This window comes from Pelophylax lessonae (assembly GCF_965119305.1).
Source record: "Pelophylax lessonae genome assembly, chromosome: 10".
NCBI classification, from domain to species: Eukaryota; Metazoa; Chordata; class Amphibia; order Anura; family Ranidae; genus Pelophylax; species Pelophylax lessonae.
The window spans coordinates 164,416,324-164,428,376 of NC_138777.1; the positions used below are offsets into that span (position 1 = coordinate 164,416,324).

Here is a 12,053-nt window from a genome sequence, read left to right on the forward strand (position 1 = left end):
GGTATATCCTGCTGGTGCAGTCTATCTGTCGTTTCATTAATTACATTACTGCATGGCTGTGCTCACCCCGCTGATATATGACCGTATACACTGTTTCTTTTTCATGTTCTGTTGGTTGGGGTTTTTTTTTTTTGTACTGTTGTTTTGTATGAAAACTTTTTCTAATAAAAATGATCTGATTCAAAAAAAGACCATCTACCACTAAATCTTTATTGCTGGATAGGTAGTCAAGTCATTTCTAACCGTAATATGCATCACAAGGTGTCAATGGTCAGCTAAGACCAGAAAATGTGGAAACACGCTGAGCTAAGATAAATGGCAGATCTTAGCACACCTCTAATCTCCCTTCCAACATAAGCGCCTTAAACTGTCCCATTCTTACATTGATTAGGAAATGGTGAAAAACGTACTATTGCACAGATTATGTTGTTATAGTGCTTTTAGAATCCTTCTTGAACAAATTATTTCCAGCATTCCCTATCGCATTTAGGTGATAGCCTTAGGGCATCTCTAACAAAGTTGGAACAGCATTTAAAAGCTTTTTTTTAACTGAATCTTGAACCAAGGCCAAGGTTATTTCTACATGAATACACTATACTACACTATATGCGATTTATGACCTTGTATCTCATTCTCTGTAGAGGATTTGAGTAAGATACAAAAAAAAGTACTTACTTGAAAAAAATTCTCCCTCTGTGTCTCTTGATTTTCACCCTTGTTACATGACATCTGTTGAGATCATAAAAAAGTTGTTATTTTAACCCTCACAAAAAATCCCCACCACAAACCAGGTTGGTGCAGAAAGAAATAAAGGCACAGAAATTTCACATAAATATGCTTGCGCATATCTTAACAGAAAATACCAGATTCAGCTGCTTAGGTTGACAGAAAAATACTGCTAAAGCATTCTGCAAGGGAAATAAACTTGCCTTTGAGATGAAAGCTTCCACAAAGGCACACAAAACATTTTTCTTGAAGGACATGTCAAAAGAGGATCAACTAATAACAAGATTTTTACACATTTTTAATATGCTTGTTGCCAAGTACTTGGCAAGGCTGACTTCTACAAAGGTTTTAAATATTCACTGTAAGGCTACGTTCACATTGGGGCGTAGCGGATCACGGGCAGAATCACCGCCATTCTGCCCGCAATCCGGAATCATTGCCAATCGTGGGACGCCTGTACGATGCCCGTGATTTGCAATAGCACCCCAAACGCTGTGCGATGTGTCCGCAATTTCCGCCTGCCGAATCGCGGTAACATCGAGCAAACAGAATCACGGGATGCATGACGCACAAAAGAAGCTCCTGTACCTTTTTGGGCGTCATGCGTCCCGCAGTTCTGTTTGCGCAATGTTACCGCGATTCGGCAGGCGGAAATTGCTGCAACATCGCACAGCGTTTGGGGTGCCATTGCAAATCATGGGCATTGCACAGGCGTCCCGCAATTTGCAATGATTCCGGATCGTGGGCAGAATCGCGGTGATTCTGCCCATCATCCGCTACGCCCACATGTGAACGTAGCCTAAACACTAATTTACAAATGTTTAAAAGATTTTAGCTCTCAGTGTCAGTGGCCTGTTTGAGATGCACTGCATTTATTTGAAACACTTGACACAAACCGCTAAATTTACAAAGTATACCTGGCTAAGAAAGAATCCTTTTTTAAAAAGAAAAAAAAAAAGTGACAGTTCTTTTCAGCTTAGTTTAAAGAGATTTGAAAATCACAGTCACATGGGTAAAATATAGATTTTTTAGTATTTGTGTAAAAGCTTTGTGAATTAAGTCTAGTGCGTATTATGCGTTTTCCTTTAGATTATAAAAAAGCAGAAGGTGTGTAAAAAACGAAGCAAAGGTTTAGAATATCATGCAACGTGATACTGTCTGAAGATCCTAAATGATTAAAGCAGTGCTGTAGTAAGGGTAAGCTGCCATTTAAGCAGTTTTCATATACCTAATTTCTAACAGTAATTAAGGACTTGATCATTAGAAATTAAGTTTTGTTGACCATACTGTATAAAAGCTGGTCTCCATTAATCTAAGTCCTGCTGACTAAAGCTAATCTTGTAGTTTATTTTTCAGTTATGACACAATTCCTCCTTGCAATATTAACTTGCCTTAATTACTATAAAGCTTAGCTAGCCATACCTTATTCTAAATAGTTATCATAATTCCTAGAACATAAGATAAAGAGTAAAGCAGAAAACAGCAGGTCATGTTTATAACCCAGAAAGCCATTTATTGAACCAACCACAAGAAATATCAGAAATCAGGTATCTGAAGAAAAAATATATTTATTTTTTACATGCAACAGAAGTTCCAAAAAAAAAGCTGCAACATGTATAAAAAGATTTTCCATTCAGATAATAAATTCAGATGATAAATTGGAGTCAAGCATCAATTCTGTTCAATAAATTGGCAAGTTATTTAGCACTAGGGCACTTCTTATAATTAAAGAAAATAGGCCCTCTGTGTACACATAAAACATTACATATTAACCTTTGCATTAAAAATATTTGTGAAGGTAATCCGAATGCTTAAGCAAAACAGAAAATGATTAATTGCTTGTGATAGACTTTGGCTAAGATAAGACTCCATGTTCTTGATTAATTAAATGCTACAAATTGCGCATTATAAAAACCTGGTTTCTGATGAGAGTTGGTATCAATCACCTCATGGGGGGATGCAGTACACCAAAATAAACTAGGCAATTTCAGAGGTCTATCAATAGGGCTGAAAGGTAACTGATCTCAAGTTCAGTGTATTTATTTGTGAGAGATTTTAATAAATGTCTAATTTACGTAATCTAATATATAATTCTATAATCCATTAATAATACATTCAAATCTAAAGGGTTTTGTACTTTTTTCCAATCTTAAGAAGTTCTTATGTGACATGTTTGTATAATTTGCAAGTAAAAGATGCATTGAAATTGAAATTTATTAAATATGTTTTTTCTTCTCTAACGTTTAAAACCAAAATAAGGAATATTTAGGTTTATGGAATAAAAATGAGCAAACTGTAATGGTAAAGTTCTGTAATTCGAAAACCAAACCAAACCACATCTGACATCTTTTTTTTTTTTCTATTATCTTTATTTTTTATTGAAGTCTACAGAGCTTGCACATGGTTGATAAAAAAAAAATGCATAAAAGGCTCGATCTTAGCTGTGCTGGGTAACAAGTGTAAGGGTTCGAATGGCACATAAAATATTTTTGACTTGCAGTCACCTCACTAGCTCATTTTGATCCTGCAGCTCCCCATTAAAGGTATTTCAAAAACAGACTAAGACATGCATCATAAACCAATGCATATGAACATTAAAAGTAAATCTTAACAGAATTCTCCAATTTCAGAGGTCGCATACTATACCGTGTATCGTGTCTGTCACCTGGTAACCAGAGTGTGCAAGGCACGATCGCATGGGTACGCCTGCAGCAAAGAACACATGCACATACAACTAAAGAGGTATAACACCCTACCCCATCCATAATTACCATCCTCCCATATTAACCCACCCAGTATGACTTAAAAAAGAAGCGGTAAAACCAATAATTTTTTTCTAGATATATGTATAAAATATTATAATGCACCTTATAGTTTGCACTTTAACATGTTGGAACATTAGTAGGTAATTAGTAAAAGGCAAAGATATCAAGATTTCCAACACCTTAAGGTCAATAAAATAGTTGGTAAATGTTTTATCCTAAACTTCAATAAGTAACAAAGATGACAGTGTTACATAGATATTAAGTATTAAAATCAGGCTTTATATTGACTAACCAATCAGATGACTGGACCACTATCAAACTTCAAGTTACCAACCAGAATAGTGTGCACTGCCGGTGTCTTGTGCTTAAGTCCATATTCTTATCCTTACCTATATTCCTAGTATGAAAAAGAGATACACATTTGCCTGCTCTCTTAAATAAAAAGGACAGAAACATGGTCTTTGGCCATGTAAGCAGTAAAAAAACAGGCTAATATCAAAATCAATTTTTAAAAAAAGTTGTTGGAAGTTGAAGAAATGTTGACACAAGGCCAAAGCATTGAATGTGCATGGTTTAATGTAACATTTTATCTGTACAAAATATTACATAGCAAAGGGTAAACTATACTGAAAATACAATTCTATTTTGTAAATTCAAATTTCTGAATGTTTCGTTTTTGCATTTGGTATATAACTTTCTCACCTACAATACATATAAATTAAAGTGGTTTTTAAAGGCTGAAGGTTTGCAATTTCTGCAATAAGGTAAAAAAAAAACAGTCTAGGCCCCCCTATACTTACCTGAGACCAATTTCAATCCAGCGCCGTGCATTGGAGCAGTGGCTCTCTCCCTCCTCAAGGGCAGAGAGAGCCATTGGCTTCCAATGATGTCAATTACAACCAGTGAGGAGGGAGTGGGGGGCGGTGTCAAGCTGTGCTTTCTGTGTCAAGGGACACACAGAGCACAGCCCACACAATTGCACCCATAGCAAGTAGCTAGCTATGGTGGGCGCTAAACAGGGAGGAGGTGCCAGGAGCACTGGTAGGAGAGCTGAGAAGAAGAGGATTGGGATTGCTCTGTACAAAGACATTGCACAAAGCAGGTAGGTATGACATGTTTATTATTTAAAAAAAAAAAAAAAGATGGGTTTTCAGTCACTTTAAAAATATCTACTCTATATCTACAGGGGTTTAAGTCATGTACTCTTTGGAAAACAAAGTAGACATGTGAATTTAAAGTGGAGTTCCACCTATTTTAGTCACTTTAGATGTATGTAATCCCCTTTAAAACGACTTTTACCAATAGAAAGTTTTTTTTTTTTTTTTTGCTAGTAAATACCTTATTTTCTGCTTTATTTATCCTCTTCTCACTTCCGGGTCCGGTCGGCGGTTACGTCATTCGGCGATTCGCAGTGTGTGCTGGGATGTATTTCAGGGCATGAAATCTCGCAGTATTACACAGGAGATGAGCTGTACTGCGTGCTCTGCCCCGCCTCCTCTCAGTGAGCTGTATGTATGTTGTGTATTGAGGCCGTGCTCCGCCCCGCCTCCTCTCAGTGAGCGAGGACTGAAAGCATTATATCCTCACTGAGCTCACTGAGAGGAGGCGGGGCGGAGCACGGCCTCAATACACTACATACAGTACAGCTCACAGAGAGGCGGCGGGGCAGAGCGGGGCAAACAGCTCATCTCCTGTGTAATAATGCAAGATTTCATGCCCTGAAATACATCCCAGCACACACTGCGAATCGCCGAGTGACGTAATCGCCGACCGGACCCGGAAGTGAGAAGAGGATAAATAAAGCAGAAAATAAGGTATTTACTAGCAAAAAAAAAAACCAAAAAACTTTCCATTGGTAAAAGTCGTTTTAAAGGGGATTACATACATCTATGTAATCCAATTTATTAAAAATGGGTGGAACTCCACTTTAACATTGGATATACAAAAAACAGAAGGACAATTTCTCATGCCCCACCCTCCATAAAAAAAGAAACAATTGTTTTGAGGTTAATAGCTAAATTAAAAAAAAACTGCTAAGAAATACATACTTTAAACAATAAGCTTGTCATAGACAGGGAGGCATCTTCCCCAGAGTGTGGAACCTCTGGCTGTCCTTGGTTGTGCTGGGACCCATGTGTGACTGCTATTCAGTTCATCCAGTGAGAAGAGGTGGTGCCTGCATGGTCACTACCTTCATTCAATCTTGAAAAAGTATTGGCCACCTAGAAAATGTCTGTTGGTGACAGAGTGGAGAGCTTGCAGCATTACATTTCCCTCAATTGCCTGGTCTTCACCCATGCAGTCATCATATCAGGCAGTTGGATCAGGGGTGAAATTAAGCCAATTGTAAAATTTTAAGATGCACCTGGCATTGGCATTGGCATTGGCCCAAAAGCCATTGTATACTATACATTTTTTTTAACGGAGTTAACATGCTTTTTCTGATTATACACGTTTCCTTCTATAATTAAACAAATAAATATGTTGTAGATCGGCTATATATTGGCGATAATGTGTATAAGGGAAGATGTTATCTGGCATTTCAAACAGAAGCTTGACCCTATTAGTACTAAGCAGGCAAACCAGTTCTGCCAGTCTTTAGTATTGTGTACTTGACAGACAGAGCTAAGTATGTCTACCAGGAAGAGAGGAATAAAACTGGAAGCCTGCCCTGACTGTACCTGGCTGTGGCAAAGCAAAGGAAAAATACCAGAAATCCTAGGAGAGTTATGCATCTATGTGAACCTTTTTTTTACAAAGTCAAAGTCCACGCCACACTGCTCAGTTATTCTAGACTCTGACCTGTGACTAAAATGGAAAAATACAGAGCCATAAATACCGGAACTGGCAAAGTCAGTTACAGCTATGAATACTCCAGTGTAGAATGAAAAAGCCAAACTCAGGCAAAAACATTGACTACTTGTCATTCATAAAAGCATGACATATGAGCATTCTGGAATGTTCTGACTAATGGAAACGTGATTCTCCAATCATCCTAGGTTTAAGGCAGGCCATACACAGTGGGAATTTATTTCCTGCATCCACAAGTTGCAGGAAAGAAATTTGCACGATTCCCCCATCAACACAGATAGTGTTGACAAGGGAATCTCTCCTGCCAAGAAATTCTCTTCTCCTGGCAGGCTGGTTGTACCCAAGTTGATCAATCTATCAACTTGGTACATTCAGCCTGCCCATTAATGGTTCAAATCTCGGCCGGTTCCTGCTGAACCAACTGAGATTTGAACCATGTATGTCCGGCCTAATTCTCTGTATAATTTACAGTCTAGCTCTACCAAACTACGGCCCTCCAGTTGTTCAGGAACTACAATTCCCATCATGCCTAGTCATGTCTAGTATGTAAATGTCAAGAGTTTTTCAATGCCTCATGGGATGTGTAGTTCTGCAACAGCTGCAGGGCCGTAGTTTGGGAATCCCTGGTCTAGCTAGCTACTAAGCTGCAAGTACTGCACAGTATATTCTCTTGGCACAAAGATTTATGGCCGTCATTTAATGGCACAAATTTCGAAGGTTGTATTTTGAAACTATTCAGAAACCAAATGCGTTGCATTAAGACAGTTAAGCCTTTAGGGAAAGCCACAATTTACAATTAAACTTACCTAGGGTGAAAAGCCTAACTTAATATGTTAAAAGCACCTTTACCTCTAAACCTGGCATGACCAATCTACGTATTCCAGCCATTTCTTCCGAACTACAACTCCAGAAATCCACAGCCAGAATGACTGAATCTGGAAAGCACAGTATCATCACCTTTGCAAATCATTGTCAGGCAGGCAGTTGACATGTTGGTAAGCAGGAACATTTTACACACACTGCGCATTTGTAGGCTCAGCACAAGCTGATGATGTATCAGTCACAGCTTGTGTTTACGTTGGTCATGTGCCTATGCGCAATACACACTTCTGATATTAAAATAGTGTACTACATGCAGCACAAGTTGTTTCACCAGATAATTTGCAAGTACAGTAATGCAATTTATGGTTCCATGATAGCTATATAGTGACAATTACATGTGCCTAAAAAGACAGAGCTATAGTAATGCCACTTTTTTGCCGAAACAACTTCTGCATGTTGAGTTTCTCTTACATTTCTCATCACAGTGCATTAAATGTCTATACTTGATCAGCCAACTAACTGAACTTTCTGGATATGAGCATATTCAGATGAAGGGTTTCATGCCTTTATAAATATACTTAAAAAGATATGTTTTTATTTAGCATGTATTTAGGGCTGTTTGATAGTAGAGATATGGTCGATTTGATACAGTAATAATCTACAGTCAAACATTAAAGTGTTACTAAACCCACAACAGTAAAATCAGTTTGTATGTGCAGCAGTGTTGGGGTAGTTACTCAAAAAATGTAACTAGTTACTTCTGTAAATTGTAACGAGATCACTTTACTAGTTACTGCATTTGAAAAGTAACTTCACTACTTATTACTTTACTTTCCTCTTTCTTAATTGACCGTGTAGAAGAAGATACATGACACTCTTTCTGCATAGAGTTTATTGTATAAACGCAGGCTTTGGGAAACATGAGAACAAAACCTGAAAAAAACTGAATAAAACATAAAGTGCAACAAAAAGTCATAAACTTCATCCCTCTCTATTCTTCGAAATAACAATTGTATCGCACGGCTTGGGTAACGCAGGAAAGCGCATTCCTATAGCCTAGTAAAGTAGTGTAGTTACTTCCTATAGCCTAGTAAAGTAGTGTAGTTACCAATATTAGTATTGTAACTAGTTACGTTACTTCATTACCAAAAAAAGTAATGTAGTTACTGTAATCCGTTACTTTGTAAGTTGTTACCCCCAACATTGATGTGCAGTAAAGCATGCTTGTTTTACTCACTGTGTAACCTAAGAGGTAATGCTCTGCAATGTGTTTAAAGGCTGTTTGATCATAGCTTCTCTGATCCTCCCCTTTTTTAACTGACTCCAACTCATCTCGTGATAGAACAGACCATTAGGAGTCAGGCTGCACATGCTCAGTTTGGTGTCTATTGCTATACAGTTTTTCTTTTTTCTTGGGAGAGTGCATGTGATCAGCAGAGGGCCAATCAGCACTGTCAAGACTAGAGGGTCAGGGGAGAATTATAACTCCTCCTACAAGCTTTACTAGGAACTGATAAAAGTCACAAGACTGCCACATACTGCTAATGAAAAAAGGTATTTAGCGGTTTATATTTACTAAAATTGATGCATTTCCATGTTCTGTGTACTGTGGGAGACCAGATATAGTGAATGCAGGTTCTGGATTTAGTAACACTTTAAAGTTTGTGATACAGTACATTACAATCTAAGGTGGAAGCACGCAATTTGTGCTACAAGTATCCAAACAGCGAAGACACTGCATGGCCTATATTTGTTTTAGAAATCTAACACCTATTAACAAAGTGCAAAAATGAAAGGCTAAGCATTAGATGAACCCTTCAAAACCCCTCCTTACCTAAAAGAATACAGTTAGGTTTTTGGTCAGATTCCACCCACCTGTAGAATAGCGCCGTACAGCCGCAGCAGTACGCTCCTCGGCTCATTGCCTAAGCACTTTTCGTCATCCGGTAAAGAGCAATGAAAGAGCATGTTGCTTAGGCCACCTCTGTAGGGAAAAGACAATTTGAATAAACACAATGAGACCTCTAAAAATCAATTTGCAGTTATATAATACATTTTTGAACAAAGTCAGTTGTGGACTGTATAAAACAAAGATACGGCATGTATTTATGTGGACATCATCTCAATATAGTGAAAAAACCTGTGCATTTATTAAATAGAATGGAAGCATTACAAAGCAAGTGGCATGACAAGAAAATTGAACTTCATTGTCACAACCTAAAAATAACTACAGTTACTTACAGAAAGGCTTAGTTTCCGTTCAGACCTTTGTGATAAGGGAACGCATTAACGTGCATTACCAGAGTGTGTAGCAATGCATGCCACTTTTGTTTGCGCAATGTGGTGCCATTCTAATGTGCACTAATGTGTGCTGCACTGCCAGAAAAGGTGCATGCCAACTGGTGAGTGATTTGTGTAGGGGCGGTGAGGGATAATGTAATCCATTGTTACAATGAATGACACTGTACTTTTTAAATCGTATTTTTAAATTGGATCAGAAGTGAACCTTTTATCCTGTTTAGTGGGTCAGCTTTACAAAAGAACATGGTGACCTTGTGGCAGTAACTTTGTTGTCAGGCCAAAAGACCTAATCCCATGTATAACTAGATAATTATATTCCCTGACCTGTTTAATAAGTTACTACAATGGTAGTTTACAATGTCACAGAAGTTTATATAGAAAAAAAACTGCTTATCTTAGGCTGGGGATTGATAATTTGTTTAAAAAAATGCACAAGTGATAGCAGTGGTCTTATACTTCAAGGGAATTTTAAGTGTTTTGCAGTACAGGAGGATTTCAAAGTGACTTAGGATGCAATTCTGTGTGTGCAATTCCTAGTTACCTCTTGTAATACCTACTTTACTCCCCTAGTGTTACTGTCTTTCATCTTCCTGTAATACCTCCTTCCCTCCTCTAGTGTTACTGTCTTCCTTCCTTCTGTAATACCTTCTTTGCTTCTCCTATGTTACCACTGTACCTTCCCCCCTGTAATACCTCTTTCCCTTCTCCTTAAATACTTCCTTCCTTGCTCCCTGACTGCAGCATGTATTCTAAAATGATGTGTATGTATAGTACCTGCTTCCTCCTCGAATACTTCCTTCCCTCCTCTAGTGTTACTGTCTTTCTTCCTTCTGTAATACCTTCTTCCCTTCTCCTGTGTTACAATGTTCCTTCCCCCTGTAATACCTCCTTCCCTCCTCCTGTGTTACCACGTTCCTTCCCCCTGTAATACCCCTTCCCTCCTCCTGTGTTACCAGGTTCCTTCCCCCTGTAATACCCCTTTCCCTTCTCCTGTGTTACTACAGTCTCTCCCCCTCTAATACCTCCTTTCCTCCTCCTGTGTTACCAGGTTCCTTCCCCCTGTAATACCTCTTTCCCTTCTCCTGTGTTACCACAGTCTCTCGCCCTCGAATACCTCCTTCCCTCCTCCTGTGTTACCAGGTTCCTTCCCCCTGTAATACCTCTTACCCTTCTCCTGTGTTACCACAGTCTCTCCCCCTCAAATACCTCCTTCCCTTCTCCTGTGTTACCACTGTCCCTCCCCTTGTAATACCTCCTACCCTCCTCCTGTGTTACAATGTTCCTTCCCCCTGTAATACCTCCTTGCCCCCTCCTGTGTTACCACGTTCCTTCCCCCTGTAATACCTCCTTCCCTCCTCCTGTGTTACCACAGTCTCTCCCCCTCGAATACCTCCTTCCCTCCTCCTGGGTTGCCACATTCCTTCCCCCCTGTAATACCTCCTTCCCTCCTCCTGAGTTCCAACATTCATCCCCCCTGTAATACCTTATTCCCTCCTCCTGTGTTCCAACATTCCTTCCCCCTGTAATACCTCCCTCCCTTCTCCTGCTTTACCATGCTCCCTCCCCCCGTAACACCTTCTTCCCTACTCCTGTGTTACCAAGTTCCTTCCCTCCTCCTGTGTTACCACAGTCCCTCCCCTGTGATACCTCCATCTCTCCTCCTGTGTTCCCACATTCCTTCCCCCTGTAACACCTCCATCTCTCCTCTGTTGCCAAGTTCCTTCCCTCCTCCTGTGTTCCCACATTCCTTCCCCCTGTAACACCTCCATCTCTCCTCCTGTGTTCCCACATTCCTTCCCCCTGTAACACCTCCATCTCTCCTCCTGTGTTCCCACATTCCTTCCCCCTGTAACACCTCCATTTCTCCTCCTGTGTTCCCACATTCCTTCCCCCTGTAACACCTCCATATCTTCTCCTCTGTTGCCAAGTTCCTTCCCTCCTCCTGTGTTACCACATTCCTTTCTCCTGTGAAACCTCTTTCCCTCCTCCTGTAATACTCCCTTCTTTGCTCTCTGACTGTGGAATGTATTATACAATTTTGGTTAATACCTGCTTTCTCCTGTAATACCTCCTTTCCTTCTCAAGTGTTCCTGCCTTTCCTCCTCCTACAAAATGTCCTTACCTCCTCCTGTGAAACTTCATTCCCTCCTCCTGTAATACTCCTTCTTTATTCCTGTAATACCAATTTCCTTCAAGCAGCAGGAGGAACAGGTATTCAACTAATCCAAACAGTTGAATACTTGCAGTACCTAGGAGCAGCAAAGCATTGATGTTTCAAGACATATGCCTGCTGAACAGACACACGTTTTCTACATCTCACTGAGTAACAATTGCCATTGCTATACTGCAGCTGACAATGGCCTTCCTTGCAACAGACTGTTAAAGCTGATCTCTATCAAACTAAACACACAGTTGAAATACAAACATGTGAACAGTGTTTCCTGTTAAAAGATTTGTAATTCTGCCAATCTTGTGATCGTGCACTCCGGTCACACAGTAGGTGACCTCTTTTTTCCACTGCAGTTAGGAAACGCAGCTTGATCACCATGCCCAAACTTATGATTAGAAGTATCTGCTCTGTCTGTGAGCAAGATTCCACTCCTCGTTCACATAGTGAAGTGTAGCAGA

At 39.6% G+C, this 12,053-nt stretch overlaps 1 protein-coding gene across 6 annotated transcripts in view; it reads right to left on the reverse strand.

Annotated features, from left to right (window-relative positions):
* Window positions 1-12,053, reverse strand: part of CHKA (choline kinase alpha) — a 51,089-nt gene that overhangs the window by 21,276 nt on the left and 17,760 nt on the right. For 2 of the 6 annotated variants that reach the window (XM_082269645.1, XM_082269644.1), the window contains exons 2-3: window positions 9,000-9,108; window positions 676-729 (exon numbers count right to left, since the gene is read on the reverse strand). In XM_082269645.1, the coding sequence (XP_082125771.1) occupies window positions 676-729; window positions 9,000-9,108 (163 nt within the window). Of the gene's footprint in view, window positions 1-675; window positions 730-3,372; window positions 4,176-8,999; window positions 9,109-12,053 lie in introns of those variants that run through there. The other 4 variants (XM_082269648.1, XM_082269646.1, XM_082269647.1 and 1 more) reach the window with 3 other exon arrangements.